Genomic DNA, 27,968 nt, shown 5'->3' with positions numbered 1-27,968 from the left:
CCCTTCTTTCCCCCTCCCCAAAGAAAGAAAGCTCCACTCAGCCACACAGCCCTTCGTGGGGGGGGGGACACGCACCGTGTAATAGGAGAGCAGCCCCGCGTTGTAGTCGAGGACGAACCAGCGGTACTGCCAGCCTTTCATCACGTTGGTCCATTTACTCAGAGGGCCTTCCATGATGGACGCCATCTTGGGAACCGGTAATGGTGGGAGGGAGACAAACAGCCCGCGGTTGAGGGCGGACGGCTATCTCGAGCGCGCATGCGCACGCGGCGGTTGTGAAGAAAGAGAAGGGCGGGGGAGTATATATAGACGACAGCGGCGTAGCTCCTCCCCTCGTCTCGCGCTGCTTCACTCAGGGCGCACGCGCGAGCCAACGCCGTCAATGGGCGATGCCTGAGTGAAGCAGCGCGAGACGGGGGGTGGGGAGCTACGCCGCTGTCAGGACGGTAGGAGGAAGAAAACAACCCGCCGAACTAAACGACAGGCAAAAGTGGGCGTGGTCTGACCGCGTGGACAAGGGAGGGGCGCGATTTGGAAAAAACCTTTGGAGGGCGCGTCTCCCTTTGTGGGCGGGGCGAGAAAGACGTTGGGAAACGCCCCCTAGGACATTTTTTTAGCCTTCTCTGGTCGGTGCTACAATAAACTACAGTTCCCATGATTCCCTGGCATTCAGTTAAAGTGGTCTCAAACTGGATTGTTTCTGCAGTGTGTGTTGGCCCTAAGTCAACACTTATGTAAGGACCATTAATTCAGTGTCAATGCACTTATTCACTCTAATTAACCCATTAATTCGCTCTACTCTGATGTAATTCCAGGGTTTTTTTTGCATGTAGTTGTGTGCCTTTAAGTCATTTCTGACTTATGGCAATCCTAAAGCAAACCTATCATGGGGTTTTCTTGGCAGGTTTCTTCAGAGGGGGCTTGGCATTGCATGACTGTAAAACCCCCCCCCGTTAAATAAAACTTTTATTTTCATCCCACTTTTCTGTAATAAAGCAGCTAAGAACAAGTTAAAACATCCACATACAAGATTACATCATAACATCCCCCCCCCCCTTAAAAAAAAATTAAACATAATACAGCATAGACTTCGTGGCAGGAATTTTGTAGGTTCTTTGCTTTGGTTTGCTTCATCCTTTGGATCCTTTGCTCTATGCCCCTGAGCTCTACAAGCAATTTATCCACAGGTCATATCAAAATCTATCATTTTAGCCCCCCAAACTCACCCTCGGCTTATATGGCTTTATCACACTAGCAAGATCCCACGGGAAAATGGGATTTAAACGCAAGTTAAATTAGAATTTAAACAGAACCCACAGATTCAGGAAGTTTATCACACCAAATTGCTGCCAAAGTGAAATGATGCAAAGTTAAACCAAAGTTAAAGCGGAGAAAAACGCCACCTTTTTAGTTTCGGAATTTCCTGAAAGTGAAAAGCTGCCGTTTTTCTCCGGTTTAATTTCAGTTTAACTTTGTATTATTTCACATTAACGACAACGTCATGTGATAAACTTCGGGCATTTCCGGGTTATCTCTAATTTAACTCTTGTTTAAATCCCATTTTCCCATGGGATCTTGCTAGTGTGATAAACTCCATAGTCGAGTATATACAGTATGCTTCCTGGAGTAGGAGTTAAACAAGGACGTGAGTTCAAGACGCAAAATGGGACTTGAACTAAACTAGCCCACCATACTGTTAAATCTAAAGCTGAACTGGGGTGATTTCTCTGACATGCAGAATTTTGTCTGTTTGAGTAATTTGCAGTCTTTTTCATTAGCCAGAAATGTCCCTGTATTAGCCTTGCTGTTCCAATATACTTTTAATGCATGTAGTTTCAAAACAACTGGATAACAGAGTATGTTTTTGTGTGGTAACAGCTGTCCATTATTTGACCAACTCTTTTTGCAAGAATATTTCTGAATGTAATCCATTGCTTCTTGTACATTTGTGGTGACATTCCTGTGTGTATCTGAATGTAAGTCCCACTGAACTCAGCTAAATTTGATTCTCAGCAAACACGCATGGGATCAGAATTCACATTTCCTCATATCTGTGTAAGACAGATCCATATTATTAGGATGTTGATTTGGAAATCCATACGTCAGTCCACAAATTAACCTACATCACATTTACATGAATCAAACAGCTAGAAACTGTACATGTTAAGTAGCGTTTGACTTCTGTTAAGTGCAGTACCTAGAAAGTTACACTGAAGTTATTTTTAACGCTTAGAAAGGCATATAACAATTTCTCAGTGCTATGTTTATATGTGCCTTCAAGTTGCCTGTCACCTTATGACAACTCCTCTGTTGGCAACTCATAAGAATTTAATGCACATAATGAAAGTAGACGCAATGCAAAAGGAGAAAGGAATGGAAATGGGGAAAGGGACTCCGTCACTTCTCCCTGGAAATCACTGACAAGGGTGTGGTTTCCCACTGATCCTTTGTCTATTGGCCCATTGGAAAGGATGGAATGTGTCTCCCTTCAGTTTGCAGTCCTGAGGCAACTAGCTGTGGTATCATAGTGTTTTTTCTGGCAGATTGGGGACTGTTAGGTTCCTGCAGCTGTTCCTTCTTTGGACAGCTTGTTCCCCTTGTCAAAATTATGCAACTTTCTTCTGAGTAAACATGTATGATTGGGCTGTACATCTTAAGGAGGACTGGAATTTGGATTCATAAAAGTTTGAGATATACAGGAAACAGCTAAACATCTCTAAAGTTATTTCAACCCTGTGCAGACCGGCCATTAAGGCCAGCCTGGGGGCGGAGTCAGAGCATCACATCCATATGACATGCCTGACTCCGCCCCCAAGGCACCATGATGCCACATGCCACACTGCACCGCAATGTGTGCAGCATCACAGTGCTCCTCTGGTGCTGTGTCTGCACGACACAGTGCCGAAGGAACGCAGTATAGCCTCAGCTATCGCACCCTGGAAAGGCCAGATCGGGGCTGCAGTGTGCAGTTGCCATGGCCCCGATCTGGCTGAAAAAGGGGCGGCTGGAGGCCAACCCTTCAGGGCTATTTGCACAGCCCCTTTTTTACAATAATGTTGCACTCTATTCTATACAATGTTATATTATTTATTTATTTATTTATTATAATATAATAATAATAATTTTTATTTTACCCCGCCTTTCCATAAAAATGATCAAGGTGGCTTACAAGGATTAAAACATTACAGTACAGGATAAAAACAATTACAATATGAAAATTAAAAACATTGCTACAAGGAATGGGAACACGAATCAGTATAAAACACATATGTCAAGGGCAGGAGATGGAAGAAATCGATTTACAATGGTCCAGGGTCAAAAGGAAAAACAAGGGGCAGAGAAAAGAAAAATTAAAATGTCAACCGAAATAAATGTGTTTTTAAGGCCTAAAGGCTATCAGAGCGGCTTACAATTATTATTTTTAATTAGACAGTTCACTGCCCTCAGGCTTACAATCTAAAAGACACAACACAAAAGGAGAAGGGAATGGTGGTGGGAAAGGGGATGAGGTCCAGGGTTCTTCTCTCCCTCTGAGGCCTGGACCAAGGAGGGAGGGCTCTTCTTCTTCAGGCTAGCCCTGGTGGAGCTGGTCCTGCCTGTTCACTCCCTCGCAGGCCAAAGGATGACAGTTATATAGATGGTGATTCTTCTTGGCAATTTAAAATACTGTTTGCTCTTATTTCTTCAGTTTCTAACCAAAGTTCTGCTTCTGTGGATTGTTTGTGGAAAGGCTTTTAGTTTCCTGTCACTTACGTAAGTTGGATTTATGCACACACTGGAGAAGAAATAAAAGCAAAATGCAGTAAATGCATGGTGTATAATGTTGTCTTTTAATTTTTTAACAGACTGCTGCCACCTATTTATTTCAAACTTAAAATGGTATCCAACCAGGAAAAGTTAGCATTTCAGTTTGGACTAAAACTGTATGGCTGAGAAGAACACAGTGTATTTATCTCCAGAAGCAAGGTGAGTCATTTAAATGAGTTGAATTCTAGTGAATTTGATTGCATTTGAAGCTCCCCCAAAGGAAGCACTGGCAGGAATGTGATTCAAAATGAGTAAAGAAGGAATGATGAAAGTGTTAAGCACCACTGAATTAAACCACTTCTCCAATCACTATCACTATTCCACGGACCACAACTGCTCTTTGTTGAAGAATTCTCACTTTTTCTAGCCATTCAGATTTGCTGACTGACAATGGTAGTATACAGGACTTAGTGCTGATATAGATTGACAGATTGCAGTGATACTTAAGTACCCTTGAAGTCCTAGTCAATAGACGGAATCAAGACCTGACATGATTGCTCCTAAATGTCCTCTCCAACCCATTACTAATTGGGCCCAATGGTATACTGGGGGTCTCGCAATATGAAACGGAAAGGATGATGGATGGCAGAAAACTCAACAAGACATGCTGTAGAGAACATCTTTGTTCCTATAAGGTGGCAATACATGCAGCAAAGAAAGCTTCTGCAAATTCGCATCGAGCCAAACTGTTCAGGGTGATGGGAGGGTTAGCTCAAGCACCCTCCCCCCAAATCCAGTCCTAGAACCTTCAGCAGCTTGCTGTGATGTTTTGAATGGTCACTTCACAGGTAAAATCTGTCAGATAAGAGCTGACTTAGATGCTGTCATTGTAGCAGAGGTTAAGAATGGGGTGTCTAGTGAGTATGATTACACTGGATCAGTTTCAGTTGATGAGTACCACTGATGTGGACAAGCTGCGAGGGCAAGTTTTACATTTTCAGGACTCCTAGCCACACAGTTACACTGTATTTTTATTAACTGAATTTAAGAAGTTACTATCTTATTCTCGGATTCCAGCTCCCCCAGCTACATTTTATGATTCTGATTCTTATGGGAGTTTGATTCAGTAGCTTGCAGATCAACACGAGTAACTGTTTAAAATGCAGTTCTTGTATATTGTACAGCCAAGGCTTGTAGATTCTTTTTGTACAATATTGCTAAAATCCAAACCGTATCTCTCTGCCTCTACTGCCAAGATCCTGGTCCATGCCCTAGTGGTCTCAGGACTTGATTACTGTAACGTCCTCCTGGCTGGGCTTCCTCTTTCTCACCTCCGTCCTTTAATTTCTGTCCAGCATTCAGCTGCATGCAATATCACATCCGCCCACCGCTCTGACCACATCTCTCCTGTGTTGGCATCCCTTCACTGGCTCCCTCCCTTTCCGCATTCAGTATAAGCTCCTGCTGTTGACATTCAAAGCCCTCCATGGACTGGCCCCTCCTTACTTATCAGACCTTCTTTCTCCTCACCTTCCCATCAGGGCCTTCCGTTCTGGTAGTCAAGGGTCCCTGTCTCAGCCCAGGATTTCCTCTGCCCCATCCCGGATTCGCCCCTTTTCACTTGCTGCCCCTCACTCCTGAAATATTCTTCCCCCGCGAGCAAGGGCCATCACTTCTTTAACCAGCTTCAAAACAGAGTTGAAGACCAACCTGTTCAGAGAAGCATTCACAGGCATTGCATAATTGTCGCTTGCTATTTGATGTTCTTTTGATGCCTATTTTATCGAACCATTTCCTGTATTGCTATGTACTTTATATGTATTAGCCTACTAGCTCCACCACCTTTCCCTTCTCCTTTTATGTCATGTCTTTTTAGATTGTAAGCGTGAGGGCAGGGAACCGTCTAATTAAAAAGATTGTATGTACAGCGCTGTGTAAATTTACAGCGCTTTATAAATAAAGGTTAATAATAATAAATAATATCAATAGCTTGACTTCAGAAGAAAACTAAACCTCTATGTATTGTACCACCACCTCTATGTATTGTACCACATCTACACTCTGACAGCTAAAATAATTAATCCATTGACTTCTAATTTTTAAATTGATTAATTCTCTTAGCTCTCAGAGTATAAAGTTTTCTCCTCAGCCCTCCATGACAACCAAAACTGACTTAGCAGGTTTCCTGGACTGTATCCGTACTGGAGAAATAATAGTTTGACAATGGTTTTAACTGCTATGGCTCCATGTTATGGAAACATGAGATTTGTAGTCTGCTGTGGAACCAGCACTCTCTGAGAGAGAAGGCTAGATATATCACAGAACTACAAATCCCAGAATACCATAGCATTGAGCCATAGCAGCTAAAGTGGTGCCAAACCGCATTATTTCTGCAGTGCAGAAGCACAGCAACTTCTGGAATTCCCTTGGGTGCTGTACTGTAGTGGGAAGTGGGGGAATTGCCAGATCTTGCTGCTCTGTTATTAGAAACTCATTATTGGATGCTACTCACTACTGTATAGTCCTACAGATTTACTGCATAAAAACTACAGGCGCACAGAGGGAAAGAGGTAGAGAAGTGGTCCCCAAACTGGGCCCTTTAATTGATTTTGGACTTCAGCTCCCAGAAGCCTCAGCTATGTTGCCAGTAGTCTGGTATTTTAGGAGCTGCAGTCCAAAATCCTTAAAGGGCACAGGAGGACCACTAGGATAGAGGAAGTTGAACAGCTGTAAATAAAGGGATAATTGGGGGGGGTCTGTTTTAAGGCATATTACAGGATTTTTATAGATTAAACAATATTTTTTTATTTTACAAAATTAGAACATTTTAATCCAGATTTAACAGTAAAATTGCACTCTTTTCTTCAAAAATATTTCTGATTGCCAAACACAAACTAGATTTCCAAAGATTTGTATGTAGTAGGAAGCCAACACTTTTGAGGAGTATAAATTGATCTGAACGAGATCGGAATATGCTTGTTTCCAAAATTAATTTCCTTTGAGATAAGTCTTGGTAGTTCAATTGCTGGTTCAATTGCGTGTTCCCTTTTGGTTGGTCCCTGTAGTATAATTATTCAAGGATACTAGCCAATGGGAAGGAGCCATCTGCTCTGCATCAGTATCATCGTGGTAGCTATAGTGATACTGGGTCTGGAGAACTACTAAGAGATTTCATAAGTTGCTGATGCTACTGAAATCTTCATAGAATAGTTTTTAACAGACTCCTAGATATTACTATGATATCAATAATTAAGTTGATTTGCTTAGGGACTTTTTTGACAGGGCTTATATCTGGAAAACTAGCTCAAAATGCTGATAGCTCTTCCACTGGGAAAGAGAAGCAGCAACATTCTGTAATAAAAGAGTATTTTAGGGAAGAATTTGATGATGGGGGTAAGTGATACTTGCTTAATCTCTGTCCCATAAAATAAGTGTTAACTTCTCAGTCTTCTTCATTTGTGTATAGTCTCCCTTATTCAGAATAATTCTATTTGTTTGATTTTCTTGTAAGTATGATATAAAAATAAAGTTAATTGATAAGTAGTTACAAAATATCTCCTATATTGCATCATTTCCTTCCGATTTACTTGTGGAGAATCGTAAGAAACAGAAACATGAAAGAAGACTTGATTTTAGGAAGATTTTTGAGAGTAGAACAAAAATTCAGAGTCAGCTTGGTTATGTACTTTCTGAGTAATGCTTTACAGAGAAAATGGGTAAACAAAAGGAGTCAGCAAGTGATATATCTAGGAACTGTGGGTGTGGTATATCTAGGTCTGATATTCTCTTCTGTCGAACTATAAAGAACCGGTAACCAACATTAGGTTGCAAAGCAGAATAAAATAAAGTTTCCATTATCTCTCTTAAACATGCCAACGTATTTTGATATAAAGTTGTTTGTGTGTTCTGTATGTTATAAAAAGGCATTTGATTTAACTATCCTAGTTTCTACCTCTTTCTTTGATATTGGCTGTTAACCATTCCTATCCTCACTGCAGTTTTATATATAATGTTATAATATAGGGAGATAAAGCCAAACACATAAATAATATAATAAGAGGTTTTAATTTGTTTTGGCATTGCTTAATCTTGAAGATTTGTTTCCTAGAAACAGAGACAAAAATAAGGGAGGGAATATAATATGTATTTCCTCCCTTCTTCCTGTCTCTTCTTTATATCCCATGGGAAGAAAGGCTGCTGGAACTATCCCAACCCTTTCTTCAGATATCACCTTTCTAGAAGCTTATTTTGACTAAATTGTTTCCATCCTGAATTAGGCTTGCTCACACCGAGGGTTACTTAAAAAATCAGTGAGTGGAGACGTAATTGAATCAGGCATGTTGCTCGCATTTCTTTAAATATTTAGCCCTACATTCAGCAGCTTAAACAGGACATACACCAAGTAATTAATCAACATGATTGAACATGCACTGGTAGCCTCTTGGGACCATAAGCAGTTGTCTCACTATCTCAATCGGATTAAATATAAGCTTTTGTGATACGAATTTCTGAGTAAAATAATGGGGTTGTTTTAATCAGTAGGGTTGTTTTTAATTAAATTTAATTGAAGCTTTAGCAAGAATACCTTTAAAGATTTGTTGTCATAGCTTTACACTCCATTAAAAATCTTCAAACAATGTGAATAAGAAAGTTGTAGAAGATAGTGGTGTACAGTATGGCTGCTTTAGTATAATTATGGATTTGTCTGAATTAAATAAGAAGTAAGTATCAAATCCCTGTTTCTTATGTAGTTGTCAAATGGTATGACAAAGGATATTCATACATATTGTAGTCATAAGCCTTAACATTAGTCATATTTTACATCATGTGAAATAATAATTGTTTTACTATCTTTTAATTAAAAATCTACTGCTACTTTCCCTTTTTCAGATGAATGGCAGAAACGATGGGTTCAGTCTAAACACAGATCTGATTATGGTAAATTTCGCATAGGTGCAGGAAGATTTTATGGAGACAGAGAAAAAGATAAAGGTAAAATAATACATATCTATTCTCAAGAAATTGTGAGAAAGATTTATTTGGAATATTTTTAATGCTTTGCTGTACAATATTTTCAGAAAGCCTATCTAATGCTTTAAAGCACAGCTTAGGGTGAAAACCTCTTCGCAACTAAGGGGCCCACAGTCTCACAATGCATATGACCTCTGAAACTGGAGGAATTTCAAAAGTTGTTCGTGATCTGATGCTGAGGTCTACTGTTCAAAAACCAGTCAAAATTTTCAAAATAGCATTTTTGTCCTTACTAAGTATCTTTCATATACATCTTTTGACTTTGAATCAAGTATTTTACATCAGTTTGATTTAAACTCATATTACATATTACTTGTAAACAAAGTGTTGGATTCTCTCTGTTTTTAATGGGCTAGCATTGTTGTTGTAATTTATTAATTTGTATCTTGCCATTTTCCCAAACTGGGGCTCAAGGTGTTATACAAAAACGTACTGTTAAACACTTACAAAGATATAAGTTAAAACATGCAAAGCGATCATTAAAACACAATTATACATTCCATACAAATAAAACCATTTAAAATAAGTGCTTAAAAGACAAAAGTCAATAAAACATTATTAAAAAGCCCTCACAGTCAGTTCCTTAAAACCTCTCAGCCTAGAATAATTTTCAGTTGACAACAAAAAGACAACAAAGACAGAGGCAACATAACCTCCCTATGAAAGGAGTTCCACAGTCTGGGATAGTCACTGAGAAGGTCTTTTCCCATGTTCCCACCAGATGTGTTTGTGAAGGTGATGAGACCAAGAGAAGGGCCCCCCAAAAATCATAGTTCATGAGCAGGTTCATGTTAGAAGATAGTCCAACAGATAGCCTGAACAAGAGCACTTTGAATCATGTCTGGAAACAGGCAGGTAATCAGTGAATAAGGAAATCATACGTTTCCTGTAACCTATCCCAATCAATAGTATAGTTACCGACCCTTTGAACCAACTGTTTCTGAGCATTTTTCAAAGGCACAGAGCATGTTGCAGTAATTCAGATGGATTGTAAGTAAAACCCATGTACCACTATGGCTAAATGAGACATTTTCAATAACAGATATAGTTGGCACAGTGACCTTAACTATGCAAATACACTCTTGCCCACCACAGAAACCTGGACCCAGGGTTGAATTGGGTCACAGGCACATGGCTGCGCCACCATTGGGGACAACAGAGGCTTACCTGAAGTCCTGTTGCTCCTGGTGGTGGCACAGTTGTGTGTATGCGCCACCATTAGGGGCAACGGGGGGCTGTCGCTAATGGAGCGGCCTCGTGCTGCTCCATTAATGAGAACAATAGGACTTTAGTATCTGTGCATTATGGTATCCACAGGGAGTCCAGAATGGATCCCCCGCGGATACCAAGGTCCCACTGTATAATGAGCCAGGAAGGGCTAGGATCTAGCACACATGTGGTGACTTTCACCTCTCCAAAGATTCTGCACACATCCACAGGCGGCATGATTTGAAAAGTATCCATTATCACAAGACAAGCAGGTGCCTGAGTTATACCCAACAGAATTTCATCATCCCTAGCCTTTCAGTCAGAACGAATCCAAGCAATCTTATGTGCAAAGTGGCTGGCAAATTCTTCACAGATTCCCTTGTGGACCAGGTTGTAAAGGATATATTCCCGCTCAGAATAGCTCTGCTGGATGGTGTTTTGGAGACACAGTTAAGACAGACAAAAATATTATTTTGCTATGCATACAGCTGCAGCCTAAGCCTTCAAGTAGGCAGATGTTCAGTCAGACCTGTTCAAAGTCTTCCATCAACATTATTCTAGTCACTGTCTCAGTCATCTCATCTCTACCAGCTTCAAAGAAAACCTGGGGGCTGGTTCATCTCCACTCCATGCCATTGGTATATGAGAATGTCAAATCCTTTGTTGAATTCCATCTCAAACCTCAGAACAGAAGTCTTTGAACAAAAGAACTACAAAGGTACATTGGAAAGAGAAGCAACAGAATTGGAATTCATCCATAAACTACAGTCCCTCAGTAATGGATTGAACAGGGATAATGGCTTCCAGGCTCACTATACACATTTCAGCACTATCTAACATGCCCCATCTTAAACAGGACGTCTTACACTCAAACTGGTCTAGCCTCTTAATTTCATACACATTGGCCAGTTCCCAATGTCTTTGTTCACCAATGACCATAGTTAAAACTGAACTTGCTTCTTCATTTCCATACACAAAGGATTTTGAATTTTAATTGACATTCTCACATACCAGTGGCATACATATATATATCTGTGCTTGGTTTCCACTCCACTAAATGCATCTGAGGAAGAAGACTGAAGTCTATGAAAGTTCATGCTGCCAACTTATTTCTTTCAGTTAGTCTCAAAGGTGCTACAGGACTTGTCAGAGGCTTTCCCAGCAAACAATAACCACCAATTAGCAGACACTAATCCTCTTTTGCATATCCTCCTACCCAGAGGAGACCATCAACAACAGAACAAGACACATATTAACATGGGAATCACTCCTCTCCACCCAGAGTCACACAGTATATGTATACCCACTCTCTCCCAGGTTAGCATTCTTTGAAGATGCCAGCCACAGATGCTGGCGAAAAGTCAGGAATAAACTCTTACAGAACATGGCCACATAGTCCGAAAAACCCACAAAAAACTGTGCTACAGAATCTCTCCACATACTGATTCTACAGACTAACACGACTATATCTTTCAATTCTACCCTCTTGTACTGTAATAGTGTACCTCATTCATCCAGGGAAGTAGCCGGAGGGGGGGGTTCTTGGGGTCTGGACCCCCCTAACATTAGAAAAATGAATGGTGTGTGCTGCTGCGCTGCCGCACCCAAGCCCCATTATAATGGTGGCACTTAGTCTGGACCCTCCCCCCTTCCTAAAATCCTAGCTATGTCCCTGATTCATCCCAACATTGACTTAAAACATTCTATTCAGAGTTTTCACATCTTCCTTGAATTGGAAGAAAGGTTGTGCCACCCACATACTGAAGACACTACAATGATCTCTCCCACCAACTTTATATAGGTCCAAAACACACTGTGGAAATAATCCAGTTTGAGACCACTTTAACTGCCCTGGCAGTAAAATGCTAGGGAATTCTGGGAGCTGTAGTTTTGTGAGACATTTAGCTTTTTCTGTCAGAGAGCTCTGGTGGCACAATAAACTACAATTCCCAGGATTCCCTAGCACTGAGCCAGGGCAGTAAAAGCTGGATTAACTCTGTAGTGTGGATTTGGACCCAAGATGTAGGATAGCTTTGGGGATAATCTGGAACTCAGAGGTACACAAGGAGACAAAGACAGGCACCATGTTCTAAGTTCCTCCCTCTAGAAAAGACTAGAACTGTCATAACACTGTACATCCAGGTTCCACACACAGAGGCAACCCAGAAAAGATACCATAACTGGTTATATTTAAAGCCATTAAATGATTCATCGGAAAAAGAAAGTTGTACTCTTTCTGTGCAGCTATATATTCCTGTGTTTGAACCCAGAATGGAAAGGATCTGAATAAATAATTTCAAAGGAAAGAGTTTAATTTTAAAAAATATAATATTTATACCACATTGATGCTAAAATCCTTTACATACTTACCTGGAAATATGCAGAATTGAACTCACTGAGACTTATTTCTGAGTACCAATGTATTGGATTGTAGGTGTGTTTCACTGAATCTTCTTCCTCATCAGATATTTCAGCTAAAATACCTTTAGTTATTGAAAATGCCTATAGATAATTAACAATTAGTATTTAAGTTCTTGTACCTTCTAGTCAGAAGTTCTCATGGTGTTGAAAAACATTTCAAGAATTCTCAAATAATAATTTCCCTAATAATTAACATTTTATGTATTAGTGATCCCAGCTTTCATTAGCAAAATACTTGGAAAGAAATTGTTTATAATATCCATAGCCTACATATTACTTAATTGTCCTCACAATTACATTTGTGAAATCACACAAAGAAAAATTTTGTGCATTTGTATAAGAGTACAACTAAAACTTTTAAAGAGTGCCTTTATTTGGTTGTTTTACTACAATTTCTCTTTATAGGTCTGCAGGCAACTCAAGACACTAAGTATTATGCAGTATCAGCAAGGTTTCGACCCTTCAGTAATGAAGGTCAGACTTTAGTGCTACAATATACGGTAAAATATGACCAACATGTTGATTGTGGTGGTGCCTATATTAAACTTTTTCATGAAGACCTGAATCAAGAAGTTATGAATGAAGATTCACCATACTATATTATGTTTGGTAAGTTCTCTTAAGTGTCTCTTGATCAGTGTTGAGACAATATCCATTTCATGCAATTATGTTGTACAAACTGAAGAGAATTGGGATTAGTACTCTGAAATTTTTTTCTCTTCCATATTGCTTAATACTACAGTATATTTACCAGTAATAACAACTGCATGCTGTCTATGTGCAAAACATATAAGAAGAGATCTTCTAGTGTTTTATTTCCAATACTGGCCAACCAGATGCCTCTGGAAAACCTGCAAATGTGGCATAAAGTTAGTAGTCCTCCCTTCAATATTTCTAGCATGTAATACTAGCTGTGTAATGCTGGCTGTGAATGTGGATATTATCTTTATCTATTATAACTAAGATTCAAAGGCATCAAAGATAGTGCTCATCCACCCATTTTATACCAATCAGTTCATTATGTTAACTGTGTATTGTGTGAAGAAGTATTTCCTTTTTTTCCATTCTGAATTTACCAATAAATTTAATTGGCTGACTCGAGTCCTTGTAAGAAGAACTGGATGACCTGAGTTCTTTTATTGTAAGAAGATAATACAGCTCTTCCCGTACTAGCTATCATTTTAAAATCCTTTTATCACATCTCTTTCTTCATTACAAGACCTCCACAAAGCCATAGGCTTTTTATGTAGGTACTGCTCCATACAGTATAATTTTGGTCATTCCTTTCTGTATCTTTTCCCAGCCTGTGAAGTCTTTTTTGAGAGAGGGATGGCCAGAAAGGTATTCTCTGTTAATAACTACTGGTTAAATAACAAGTACATTACAAATAAAGCTACATCATGTAACCCACATTAAAATAATGCTAATATTAATTATTAGTACACAGTATTGTTTTTAACTTATTATTTAATAATCTTCTGCTAAACCTCATTTCCACCTGCTCTCCTGCCTTATATTTTGCTACATGCACAAGCTGTGTTGTAAGAAGCAGTATTATGTCTTGCTAGATGCATAAGTAATATTGTTGGTGAGTGCTTTTGTTTTTTTTTCAACTTTGGCTGGTAGCCAACAATGACTCTTGCTGATGAAGATGCATCTTGCCACAGTCTTTCACATTCTCATGACATCCAAATTAGACTACTGTAACACCCTCTTGGAAACAATCCAGAAACTTCCATTAACACTCTTTGAGCATCGTTGATAGTATGCTTCTATGTTCAGTTCGACATGCTACAAAATCTGAAATGCTTTTGGCCCTGCATACCCTATGGACTGCATTGTTCTGTATTCAATCCCTGCTGGCTCTAGCCAGCCTCCAGGTTCCTGGTACAGATCCCGTGACCATTAATGGCAAGGTGAACGGCTGCTGGGAACAGAGCCATTTCAATGGGTGATACCCATACTGTGGATTGCCAAGCAGAATCTCACATGCCCCAACATTAGTCCTTCAAGTAACTTTAACGTATCTGTTTATAAAGGACTTTGACTGAATGTTTTTAATTGATATGTGTTTGATACTATTCCCTTACAAAATTTTCTTATACTGAATGTTAATCTATTTTTATAAATAGTTTTTTGTGGGTTTTTCGTGCTATGTGGCCATGTTGTAGAAGAGTTTCTTCCTGACGTTTCGCCAGCATCTGTGGCTAGCATCTTCCAGCCAGCCACAGATGCTGATGAAACGTCAGGAAGAAACTTCTAGAATATGGCCACATAGCCCGAAAAACCCACAAAAAACTATGGATGCCGGCCATGAAAACCCTTGACTTCACTATTTTTATATGTCTGTTTCATGGGTCTTCGTAATCGGCAAGGTATTCCAAAATATATTATCTAGCTTCTGAATGTTTTATTTTATTTTTGGGGCCACTTTGAAAGTGCACTTGTGGGAGAAAATGGATATAAGTTTTAAAATCAAATGTGGATTGCAGGTGATTGAAAAGAAAAGGAAATACAGTGGACCTTTGTTATACGCTGGGGTTTGGTTCCAAGATACCCTGTGGACTGCAAAATCTTTGGATGCTCAAGTTACATTAAATATAATTAAATAGCAAAATGGTGTCTCTTATAAAAATAGGAAAATCAAGGTTTGATATTTTAAATTCATACCTTTTTTGAACATTTTCAAACTGTGGATGGTTGAATCCATGTATAAAAAATCCATGTATAAGAAGGGCCGACTGTACTATCAGAAGAGTGTCTGTATTCAAACTGTCATGAAACAGGATGGGTGCAACATTATTTGGTGCAACATTATTTGGATTTTTAAAATATTTTGTTTTCTTGTAGGTCCAGATATATGTGGTGAAGACAAAAAGATTGTGCAGGTTATATTTAACTATAAAGATGACTACTACTTCATTAAAAAAAACATCACATGTGAGGTATAATAATTGTACTCTTGCTTTCTGAGAAACGTATTAGTGTCTAAATTTATTTATTACAGTTCTTAACTTGTAATTATGTTTTCTACACAAGCATCAGTGAAAGATCTGTTATATAACAGTCTGAGTCAAACAATGGCTTTTAAACTTAATTTAATATACAGTACTAAAAAACTTTCATAGCCTACTTCCAATGCTGCATTCACAAGCAATACAGAAAGCAGAATGTGTGTATGTGTGCGCGCTGTTCTCAGCATCTTCATTTTACAAATGTAGTAATCTCTGTTTGTATGTATGTGCCTCCAAGTCACCTGTCAACTTATGGTGATCCCATGGATTTCATAGAGTTTTCTTTGGCAAGGAATACTCAGAGGAGGACTCGTAATTAACTCCCGCTCTAACTCCTGATTTCTCTCTATCCAAAGTTTCACACCTTTCTTTCTGTTAGCTCTGAATGGTTCTTAAAATTGTGTTGGTTTTGTGTGTTTGTGTGCACCTTTGCACAAACCCTTTTGTTCATCAACACTGGTGTCTCTCTTCAGTTAGGACTTGTATACATAGGTGTAAAAGGTCCCTTAAAATTCCCCAACTTTTCATAGGACTCCTGATGGACTAATAAATTCTCCCAAATATCAAGGAGACGCTATCACTGTTGGCACTGCCCCCCTCCCTTTTAAGTAACACTGGAGAATCAATTTAATTCCATTAAACTCATTGAAATTTAATATAAGTAAACATACTTAGGGTTGTATTCAGCCTTTATAAAGAGAAAAGATTCCTGCTACAATCTCTGTTTAGACCAGGAATGGGGAACCTCTGGCCTTTCAAGTGTTGACAAGCTATTACTCCATCATACATCACCATTGGCTAAAGCTGATTAGAACTGAAGTTCAACAACACTTGGAGGGCTTAAGGTTTCCTATTCCTGATTTGGGCTTTGGTTGAATGGTAGGGTATGAATGAATTAAGAGCCTATCCATTAAAACACACCATCTAAGCAGCAATATACATGGCTGTTCTTTCCTAATAATAGCATATTGTCAACTTCCTGGATCACCGTAGTATTCACTAAATAAAGTGGGGCAGAATCAGGTTATTAAATAGCTCACTTTTCTGTTTAGTTTACATGAAATGTGGCAGGTAAAGTTGACCATTAGAATACCTGGAAATAATTCTATATTGACATGCAATAATCTTTATTCTTTTTCCTTTTTGAGACCGATGACTTTACCCATCTCTACACTCTAATAGTACGTCCAGATTTAACATATGAAGTGAAGATTGACAACTATGTGGCTGAGTCTGGCAACTTAGAAGATGACTGGGATTTTCTGCCTCCAAGGAAAATAGTAGATGCTGATATGCCAAAACCTGATTACTGGGATGAAAGGGAAAGGATTGAGGACCCCATGGACAAGAAACCAGATGTAAAGTTTCAGTTTGAATGTCATGGTTTCACATTGTATATGTTAAAATTAGATGCCCTACCAAAGCTTTTCCACTGATATGCTCTTGTTCCCTACACTGAAGCTAGTGCATATTGTACCTGTATGTGTAGTTAATTAATGTAGTTTTAAGCATAGTATTAGATGTAACAAGATTGTAGTAGCCATAGTTACCTTTTTATCATAATTAGTTTAGTAATTTAGTGGTATTTTGTTCTTGCTTTATAGCTGTAGAAAACAGGTCTACTAGTTTACTAGTCTGTGATGGAGTTGGGATTAAACTCTAAAATCAGACAAGTGTGTTGAATTTGCACTATCTTTAATGTTTTAAATATATATACAGTATGAGAGAACTGTTTTACATGAAGTTCTTCTATACGTTGTCTTTTAACCTGTGGAATAATGATTATCCACTAGGAAACCTCTTGAAGACTTTGCCCAGGCCTCTGTTGATAGTCATTGAATTGGGACGGTTGGATTAATTGGGTCTCTTTTCTTTTTTTACATAAGTAAAAGTAAATGTCAGAAGAAGAAAAATCTCTAAAATCAGTACTGGATCTTAGTGGCATTTTGGCATTTTCATAGTCAGTCTTGTATTCACTGGAATAAAGAAAGTAGGGAAAGTCTACTTGAATTGATTCAGAAACATTTATCACAGTGACAATGATTAAAATTTATTGTTGTTAATCCCATTATGCTATGTGATGCTCCGGCCTGCTCAGCTATATACATGTACAGAGAGGAGGTGGATATATAGCATAAAACATCTGCAAGTTCCTTTCCTGGATCTCCATCAGGAAATAATATATATCACATTTATTATAGATCTGTTTTGTGAACCATATAATGCAACTTTATATTTGAACTGGAATCCCTCCCACCCCAAACATATAAAACAACATTATGGGCCTGTTACAGACAGGCCAAAATAAAGCTGCTTCGAGTCACTTTGGAGGTATGGTATTTCAATGATGCATGCGTCCTAAGAGTCCAAAAGCCACACTAAAGCCACGCTCCTGTCCTAAGGACTGGAGTGCAGCTTTGGTGTGGCTTTTGGACCCTTAGGACTCATGCATCATTGAAATACCATACCTCCAAAGTGACTCGAAGCAGCTTTATTTTGGCCTGTCTGTAACAGGCCCATATATAGTTTGGCACTCAGGACTAAACCTATATGCAACAATGGCACTATCTATCATCAAAGAATCCAGGACTAAAATACAACCTATACTGAAGAGGCTAGGCACTGTTTATAACTGAACATGACATTCAGCTAGAGAATCTCTCCCTGCTTTCCATCAACTACCTACTCTAAAAAAGCTGCTGGTGAGACTTGCAATTCCACCAGGGTCATATATAGTGACTGAATGCAAACATTCCAGATACCACATACTGCTATGTGGAGGGAAACTATTGATCTGTGTATAAGACCCAGGAACTATTAATCAGCAATCACCATCAAAATGTTGAACAACTATTGCTAAACGTTTTAATTTTGGAAGACACCACTTTTCCAAAAACTGCTATATTTCCAACAGAGAAACCCAGTGATCCAACTGTGATTGAGAAGATAAAACGTTTGGATCCACACACAGGCATGACAACATGATGCCATATGGCCTTAGTTTAGAAGACAACCCGCTCTTGCATCCAGCACAATCCTCTGAATTCCATCTTTAGACTCTGGGAATACTCTGTCATTGGATACTGTTGATCTCTCCCAGTCCAATAGACATCACAGAAGATTTCAGAATCCAAACATACTGTGCTTTTTGTGAAGGCCTGTTTTCAATAATTTTATTACATTTTATTAAATCAACTTCAGTTTTATAACACTCTTCTAGAATTGAGCTTCTCCCTGAAAATGATACACAGCTGCTATTTTTGAAGATTTCACACACACAAACAAACCCACCCACTCACACTCACACCCACTTTCCCCATAATAATAGTGCTATCAGTGGTTCTGAAAAGTGCATACATTGGGACCTTGCCATCCACGCATTTCAGCATCCGTGAATGGCAAGCCCCATTGTCCCAATTGGCATCTTGTGCATGTGGCGCCACCATTAGGGACAACAGGACTTGAGGTCCCATTTTTTTCATATCTGCTAGGGTGGTGGTGATCCAGAACAGATTCCCTGCAGATATGAAGGTCCAACTGTATTTACATATGCCAGTGGAGTGTATAGGCCTTTACTTTAACAGGGCAAGATAACTCTTTTTATTCTTTCCCAAATGAGAATTCTGTTCACAGCTAGTATACATAGCCCATGCTGCTACCTGTAGTTTTTGCTACCTGTAGTTTTCACTGTGCAGTAGAGCAACTCCATAATTTTTCTCCTTCATATCTAGTAATAGCATGAAAGTTTACTTGTCTCTAAAAAGTGCAAGAGCTAAAGCACTTTAAAAAGAGAGGCAATAAACAGGCCTCGTCCCTTTAAAGTCTTTTGAGATCATTCAGACTTTATCTCTTAATGAATCTTTGGCCCGTTACAGATGGGCGTAAAGTGCGTCCTGGGGACATACTAGGGTTAGGGAAAGTGCGTGCCTTACGCATGCACCTAACCCTAGTACATTCCCAGGACGTACAAAATGGCGGTGCCCGTTCCACACAGGGGCCACCATGACTACGTCATGACCACACCGCCTCCAAATGAGGTGGTGCGGAAGTGACATAGTGGGGCCATGCAAGGGCTCCTGGGGCGCCCTTTCCGCAGCCCCGTTTTGGAGCTCCTTCCATGATTTGCGTCGCTGGCGCAGCTGCTACACGGCTGTGCCAGCGACGCAAATGAGAAAGGGGCCAAGCAGCCCCTTTCTCTGCATCCCCGCTGCTGTCGGGTGTCCTTGGGGCATGAAGCCCCAAGGACACCCCTTTCCAGGCCGTGGGGAAGCGGCCTTTTGCCGCTTCCCCGCGGCCTGGAAAGCGGCAGATCGGGGCCTCAGAGGCTGCCGCTGTGGCAGCTGAGGCCCCGATCCAGTGGGGAAAGGAACGCCTACAGGCCGCCCCAAAGGGGCGGTCTGTAACATGCCTAAGATGGGAACCACCTTGGATCCCACCTCTAGAAAAAGGCAGGGCATAAAACAAATCAATTTCAAACAGGACATACAGGAAAGCTTTCTGATAGTAATTACAGTACTTTGCAATTGAGAGACGAACAGAAGAACAGAAAGGCTGGGAATAATCAGGTATATTTTAGCATTCTTGAAAGTCATCAGCAAGAGAACAATTATGATAAAGTTAGTACTGTAATCAACCAATAGTATAAAATTACATCTAAAACTATATCATTAGTTTGTCTCATCTACCAAAGCATGTGTTAGACTTAATCATCTTAATAAATATTGTTTCAGGATTGGGAGCAGCCAGAAAGAATTCCTGATCCTGATGTGCAGAAACCAGATGACTGGGATGAAGAGATGGATGGGGAATGGTCACCACCATTGATTCCAAACCCTGAGTACAAAGTAAGAGTGGTATATGTTTACATCAGGGTTTTAAAGTGTAGCCATTTGTTTTCTTTTTGTGGCCCTCCAAGTATTCCTTAAGCCTGCAAAGCTCACAGACCCCTCAAAATGTTACCTTAATTCACACTGTAGATGGTAAATTTTTCTAGGATATCTACTCATAATGCAGTGGACCCTTGATTTCCATTGGGGTTTGGTTTCAGGACAAACTTCCCTTATGGATACCAAAGTCCATGAATGAAGAAGTCCATTTTTAAACAATAGTGGTAATAAAATGGTGGCCCTGATATAAAATAGCAAAATCAAGGTTTGCTTTTTTATTTTATTTAAAAAAAACCCATGGGTGGTTGAATTCAGGGATGCAGAATCCAGGGATATGAAGGGCTCACTATACCCTCCCTTGATCCCCAAAACTACCAAAAAGAGCCCCAACCCAGAAAGTAGAAACCTGAAGTAGACTTTCAGTCAGTACTTGAAATAATTTCAGTACAATTCAGTGGTTTAGAATTGGTATTAAGATTTTTATTGTAGTCTTTTTATTGAAGTTTCTCTTGGTATTGTCATTAGATAGATCCTGCATTTAACTATAAATTATTCATTACATCATAATCAAATGATAGTAGCATATTCAATTTTTACCAGATATTTTTTACTCACGTTTTATGTCAAGTAGTACCTTAATTATTCTGGGTTTAAAAAGCACTATTCAAACTAATCTCAAACATTCTTTTTTAGGGCATTTGGAAACCTCGTATTATTAAAAACCCCAATTACAATGGCATATGGGTCCAACCAGAAGTTGACAACCCAGAATATACACCAGATCCTGATCTTTACAAATATTTTAACATCAGTGTAATTGGCTTAGAGATTTTACAGGTATCTATATTGCACTGTTCAAAGAACTCACTTATTCGGGCATTGCATTGATGGAAAAACCCATACAGTTTCTAATTTCGCCCCTTTCCTTTATGTAGGAGAACACAAATGTCAAGCAGACCACTCATTCTGAAAATATTACATAAACGGACATTTTTCACTCGTATTACAGTCAACAGTGGAATGGCTGTCTACAATAGGCATATGTTTTTTTTCCGTTCATAGCCTTTTCTTGCAGAAATTAGTGAATGAAGACTTCCCTCAAAATTGGGACAATGGAACATTGTGCATGTATAGTGCCATTATAAATATGTGTGCATGTGCCTTTAAGTTGCCTCTCGACTTATGGCATCCCCATTAATTTCATAGGGTTTTCTCAGACAATGACTATTTCAGAGGTAGTGTTGTCAGCTCCTTCCTCTGAAATAGAACCTACAGCACCTGGTATTCATTTGTAGTCTCCCATCCAAGTACTAACAAGGGCAGACCCTGCTTAGCTTCCAAGATCAGATAGGATCTTGTGCCTTTAGGGTATTTAGGCTCAAGCAACCATTAAAAGCAAGTTTGAGAACAAAGAATGCAGCTGACCAGAAGGGTACATTTGGAAAAATTTATCTCTCCAAAACTGCAGCATTTTTATGCAGCGATTGATTGCATATGCATATTGTAATGACATACTGTATTTTACTGGACTTCAGTTGTGAACTGCCTTAAGTAACTGACAAGCTAGAACATATTTGATGATGTCAGATTCTGTTATAGTCTGAGAATATAATTGGACTGCATTAAGTAACTCCCTTTCCTGTTCTAATTCCAACAGGGAAGGTCTGGTACAATTTTCAATAATTTTCTTATCACAAATGATGAACAATATGCTGAAGATGCTGGGAATGAAATGTGGGGTGCTACCTATGTAAGTAACTACACTGAACCTTACAAAAAGAGAATTAATTATTAAATTGGCATTTAATAATTAGCTTACAGTTGTAAACTGCTTAGACACTGCTTAGGCGGTATGAAGCAGTATATAAATGAAGTTTGTTTTTTGTTTGTTTTTTGTAATCATTACATTCAATTTATTGGTCCTCAAAGGTCTCCACTGGTTTAATCTTTTAATGAAAACAGCATTAAATAATATAATATGTTTACTGTTACTAGAAAGAGCTACCATATATATTCATCTACAGTAGCGTCACTGTGTGTGTGTGTGCGGACTGCCCAGAAGAGGGGGTGACACTCTCCAGGGCCATGCAGCTTCTCCTCCGCCCTCTCTGGAGATGCACGTATGCTCCCTTCCCTCTCTAGGGCAGAATGTAGTGGGGCCTTGCTATCTACGGGCTTCCTTCAGCAGATTTAAGCATCAGAGGACAACAAGCCCCATTGTCCCCAACCATGGTGTGTGTGTCTGCAGCCAGGCTAGCAGCCACGAGCAAATCGCGCTGACAATGGGACTTGAGGTCTCATGTTTTTTCATATCCGCGGTGGGAGGGGGCGTCCAGAACAGATCCCCCACGGATACAAAGATCTAACTGTAGTTCACTAAAATTTATTGCCACAGCTGATAAATACATTGTGCTAGTTATTCTGTAACTTCTGTATTGTTATGAAGTGTGATAGAGATATGGTTTCAGTTTTTAGCTAAACTGTTCACACTGAAATTAATGGATTGTTAAAAGGAGACAAAATACTCCTTTTGTATGTACTGATAGATTTTAAGCATCGATAATTGTTACAAGTTTGAATCTGTTAATTTCATATAATTTGTTCTAATAAACAGGAGAGAGAATGGAAGAGAAGAGACGGACAAGATGTTGTGTATAACAAAATTAATGAAAAACAGGAACCAAAAGGAAAGGATGCCAAGAAAGAAAAGAAGGGAAAAGATCTCAATGTTAAAGATGAACTCTAATCAACCAAAACTGTTGCTTAATACTCAGTATGTTAATGACTTGTCTTTGATTTGGCCTGGAAATAGTTCAACTTCCAAAGATCCCACTTATTTTCTATACATTATTACTGGGTCCCTGAAATGCAATGGGAAAAAGTTCTTATGAACACTTTTTATGTAAATAGGTGAGTACTGATGACAGAAGAAGAATCTGGGTCATCAGAAGTAAATCCTGCTCATTTTAAAGGGGCTTAAATTTAATAGGCCTATTGTGTTTTATCGAGGAGGCTCATTAGCATCTGCTATAGACACACAGACCACATAGATTAGGAGTGCTCAACATTTTTACAGCTTTTGCTTTCCATAGCCACTGAATAACGTGCTGAATTTTGTGTAGTTTGGTGGTGATACTCCCCTCCCCTGATTTTATGGAAATTCAGCCCCAACCCCAAAGGATTCCCTGAAATAAAATTATCTCTTAATATAAGCTATTCACTCTCCAAGTTTTCAAAGGATGGTCTTGTGGCAGCACCAAGGTGTAGCCCCTTGTAGTGGTGAGTGGAGGAATGCAGTCCTCTTATTTCCACAAGCTGCAGAACCCTAATATAGATGGAGGCAAAATATTTAGTGCACAGATGTAGAGAATAACAGAACCAGTAAAGGCCAGAATGATGTCCCACTAAAGATGCCTTTTCAGCATCTTGGGAGTGCGGTGTTTACATGCTGCATGCTCCAATAATGCCTGGAAGTCAGCTGGAAGCCAGCCAGCTGCCCATACATAGGCGGCTTCAAGACACTCAGGCAGTGCAGTAGTTACACACTGCACACCAATAGAGCATCTTGAAGCTGCCCTCGAAGTGAGCCAGGGCTGGGAAAGCCGGCTCTTTCACAGCGCAAATAGGAGTGGATCTTATCTGCTCCTATTTGGGCCCGGTTTAAGGTGGATTGGGGCCACAGCATATATTTGAGGTTGATTGAAGTAGCAGCTGTAGTTTACAACCCCATTTACAGATTGCAAGGGACCAACATTATCTCAGACTTGGGGGACAAATTGCTACAGTAGTGGGAGATATTCTTACTGAAATTTTATTTTATTTTCTTAAAAGCTAGCACTCATTTGTAAACATAGAACCCAGCTGAGAGTACCAGCAACACATAATAATAGCCTGCCAGATTGTAGGATGAAACCAATACAAATTTCTAGGTTCAGGGCAGGGGTGGGCAATTGCCAGGAGATGGGTGGTTGCATTGGACCCCGGGAGACCTTGAAAGACAACACATACCCAGTGAACTGTTCCACCCCTGTGAAAATGTTATAAATTATTTTGGGGACAAAAAGCCCTTGGCACATGTTACAAGACATGGGGACAATTTTAAACTGTTGGGAGAGGACTGGTTATTTTAGACTCAAGAAGCGCCTTTTTTTAAAAAAGGAAGTGGTCTGGAAATCAGCTTCCACTTAATAAAAAAGGCTCCACCTATGCCTCACATGGCCCAAGGGGCCAAAAACATATCATTGTTGTCGTCATCCTGGTTTTCCCTCCAAAATTGTGAGGGAATTAAAGCAGCTTATGAATTAAAAGAACAGTACAATTAAATTGGGCTCCATAGCTTCTGGAAGATGTTTGAGGGGGGGGGTAACGTTTCAAATCTTTTTGCGGTGTTCGGGGGCTGAAATACTTGTAAGCTGCATGTGACCCTTGGCTCCCATTTTCCCCACTCTGATTTAGGGATTTATTAAACCACCAAAGAGGGGAAGCCAAAGTGGGTTGTCCCTTTGGATCATGATCACAGGGTACAAATATAAGTAGGGGGAGCTCAAATAATACATGAGGACAGATAAATGTATCTTTAGGGATTGTGGCTGGATGTGGTGCTGGAAGTCGCAAAGCTGTTATTAGAGCAGGACAATTGGTTACATTGGTTTGATTTTTAAAAATATTTTGTTTTTTTAAATGTTTTTGGGATTATGAGGCTAACCACAGCATATTACATAGAGGAGCATTATAAATACAAAGGACAGAGGGTCTGGTCGTGAGTGACAACAACACTGAATGTTTGGAAGACTATTGAAAATGCATGCAATCTTTCCCTTTCTGTTTCAGTCCCCAACTTTAGTAACTTTGGCTTTTCTGCAGTCACACTAGTATGACAGTGTTGTGGATTAATTTAGATTGGGTAATAAGAGGGGGCATCTTTTTTCCTTCGTAACTGTAGAAGAACATGCTGAGTTTACCTGTGTTGCTACAACCTGGGTGGTAAGAGAATAAGGAGTTAAACCTAATTCAAGCATTCTTGAAGCATGTTGTTCAAGTAGATGAAGCAGAGATTGATAGCTGTGTGACTCTTGTTGATGTTTTGCTCATATAAAAGCATGTCAGTAGAGGAGAGAGACTTCTATACCGGAGACTCTTTATGATAGCAATAATTCTGATTTCTTACTCATACTAAGAGCCTTTATAGGTAAACAGTGCTTTCCTCTTACTACACATTGCTTTCATACAAGCAAAGCAGTGATGAGGAGGATTAGCATGCTCCCATCCTTGTGTCTTTTAAAAAGTGCTACAAAAAAACTTGAATGTGAATACCTCATTGTGGGAGCTTGAGATGAGATTGGTATTCTGTTGATGTATCAACCATCCTGCTGTGTAACATTCCCCCAGGCTGAACTGACAGAAACAGAAGCTTGCAGGACGTGCACATTCTGGTTGTGTGGCATATAAAGAGTTAAATAAAACTCTGGAAACATGTGAAGCCATTTATTCAGTCCTATTAAATTCCTTTCCCTTTGCAGTATCTTGCAAAAAATAATAATTTATTTTTCCTTTGAATTTGTTTTTAAGTAATTATGAGTTTCACTTAATAAATTGATAATATTTTTAATATTTCTACTTTGTTCCACTGCGGTTTCCTATAAACTTTTATTATCTAACTTCTTATGATCTTCCTTCAATTTAAATTATATTTAATTTATTAAAATATTTATTACTCATTTAACTTAATTTAATTAATTTTAATTAAATATAATTAATTAAATTCCAGTTTTATACATTTTAAACTAAACATGTTCAAAGCATGCTGAATACAGGACCCGTGCATTAATATTTTTAGTACTCCACACGATCGCAGAAGACAGCCCATTCTTTCCATTTAACTCAAAATAAAAGTATTTTTAAATTTAATTTTAATCTCTCTGCCACACGTTGCCTGTATAATTAGTCTGACTTTCCAAGAAAATATTGTGGGCTGTTCATTTGTTTGTTTTTAAAGTCAACTATTTTGGCTACTGGATTATGATCTGAGTCTGTGATGGGGTAACTGTTTGCATCCACCATAGTCTGAAGCCACAATACAAATGTCAAAATATATACCAGTAGTCTACATGAGAACATCTGTTGTGTCATAGTGAAGTACATCTCCTGGCCAACTCCCACCCACAGCATAGCTGCTCTGTCCATGGCTTCAGATGACAACTAGAATTCACTGTTGTGCAATTGCACTTTATTGAGCTTTGTGCATACTTCATGGGAGGTCGAAGATTCTTAACTACATGCAGGTGTGAGTCCTTATTTCTTTTCCAGGCTAATCAGTCCTCATCAGAAATTACAAGTAAGCATAACACAGGTAATGAATTCAATTCCCCAAACAGATGCTCTGTCCTATTAACTCTTTCACTTTCCTGCTCTCTAATTTATGCTTGTACCACCCTACCTCCAGTTTATCCCCTGGACCTGCCTGAAAGGGGGGTGTGTGATACTACTGTACTTGCTGCCAGAGGTCCTGGCCTACATTCTGAATTGCCAAGCCTGAACTACATACTTTCCTCTCTTTTATCTCCAGACTTACAGTAGCTGATGTCAGGCACAAGGGAGAGGATGGATGTCAGTTTTCTTCAGCCTTACACTGGTTGTCAGGGAGAAAGGTTGTCATGCTAGAATGCAGCAACCTTTCCTGTCCATCCATTCCCTTTTACCTTTTACTCAATTGCTTTTTCTCTTTCCTTACTCACTATTCTTACCAGCTTTCATCCTCTCTCTGCCCTTCTGAAATCTAGAGCTATTTTCAAAGGGAAATTTTAATTTTTGTAAAGATTTAGCATCTCGATTTTTAAAATTGCTTTTTAGTTTTTTAAGTTTTAAAAGTGCTTTTGACCTGTTGTGCATCATCTTGGGTGGATAGAGTGATGATAAATAAATGCTGTAAATAAATAAATTAATAAATATTGTTCTGGCAATACTGAACACAGTATGACCATCTTCTCTCTTTTCAGATAATTAACAAAATATATTGTGCTGTAAGATCTTGTTCAATCACAAATACAAAGCTCTGTGCCCAGACAACAAGTATTTCCTAGGACTCCAAGGTGCCAAGGCTGAAGGGGGGTGGGGGGGGGGGAGGCTCTAACCAAGGGTGTTTTGGATCCAATATCTTACTTTGTTTTCCCCCAATTAAAATAGTATTAAAAATGTGATGATTAATTTTAATTATGCTGGACCCCTTACTGTCGTTTTACAGGATTACCTTATCCTCTGCCATTAAACTGGTATAACTTAAAAGCTTCCCTTCTGCTTATATACATAGAATAGAGAAAGTGATCCAGCTGAAATCCCCTGGGCTTATTTACAAAGTTATCTAACATAAGCATGCTTTCTTCCCTATCTTCTGATGTGTATTCTCTTGATCTGTTTAGAGATAATACAAACTATAATCAAACAGAATTAAACAGATAATGTAAGAGCATCCAACCTGAAATTACGTATGTACTTCAATGAGTTCTCTAAACTCAGGCTTGTTGAGCCATTCATATGAGTGAAGTACAGCATTATATTCCTTCAGCCTTTATTTTCCCCCTCAATGCTACATCATCTTAATTTAGTAAAAAAAAACAAAAACAATTGTGCAGTATACAAGACTAATTTTAAAAATAGCTAAGAG

The 27,968-nt window shown here is 39.1% G+C and overlaps 2 protein-coding genes across 4 annotated transcripts in view; one reads left to right on the top strand and one right to left on the bottom strand.

Annotated features, from left to right (window-relative positions):
* OSBPL9 (oxysterol binding protein like 9) overlaps positions 1 to 202 on the bottom strand; it is a 107,230-nt gene extending 107,028 nt beyond the window's left edge. For both annotated transcript variants that reach the window (XM_042461210.1, XM_042461211.1), the window contains exon 1: positions 76 to 202. In XM_042461210.1, the coding sequence (XP_042317144.1) occupies positions 76 to 186 (111 nt within the window). In that variant the 5' untranslated portion in view covers positions 187 to 202. The remainder of the gene's footprint in view (positions 1 to 75) is intronic.
* LOC121927533 (calreticulin-like) lies at positions 69 to 27,269 on the top strand. Of its 2 annotated transcripts, none has more exons than XM_042461217.1 (9): positions 69 to 197; positions 8,638 to 8,739; positions 12,814 to 13,017; positions 15,259 to 15,353; positions 16,571 to 16,780; positions 20,153 to 20,266; positions 21,002 to 21,145; positions 21,966 to 22,058; positions 22,923 to 27,269. In XM_042461217.1, exons 1-9 carry the CDS (start codon positions 173 to 175, stop codon positions 23,052 to 23,054), a joined length of 1,119 nt encoding a protein of 372 aa, XP_042317151.1. In that variant the 5' UTR covers positions 69 to 172; the 3' UTR covers positions 23,055 to 27,269. The 2 variants fall into 2 exon arrangements, with proteins under 2 accessions (XP_042317151.1, XP_042317150.1); XM_042461216.1 differs by lacking the exon at positions 69 to 197 and adding an exon at positions 6,984 to 7,140.
* Positions 27,270 to 27,968: the final 699 nt, after the last annotated feature.

This window comes from Sceloporus undulatus, chromosome 4, assembly GCF_019175285.1.
Source record: "Sceloporus undulatus isolate JIND9_A2432 ecotype Alabama chromosome 4, SceUnd_v1.1, whole genome shotgun sequence".
Lineage (NCBI taxonomy): Eukaryota > Metazoa > Chordata > Lepidosauria > Squamata > Phrynosomatidae > Sceloporus > Sceloporus undulatus.
Note: the sequence above shows the minus strand (reverse complement) of the source record. Positions and strands in the feature narration are given on the sequence as shown.

Bases quoted from the DNA above. Each gene is read 5' to 3' on its own strand.
- LOC121927533 (XM_042461216.1), top strand. From the start codon at position 6,984: ATGATATCAATAATTAAGTTGATTTGCTTAGGGACTTTTTTGACAGGG. The intron at 8,740-12,813 runs GTAAAATAATAC...TTCTCTTTATAG, and splicing joins AGACAGAGAAAAAGATAAAG to GTCTGCAGGCAACTCAAGAC. The intron at 20,267-21,001 runs GTAAGAGTGGTA...ATTCTTTTTTAG, and splicing joins TTCCAAACCCTGAGTACAAA to GGCATTTGGAAACCTCGTAT.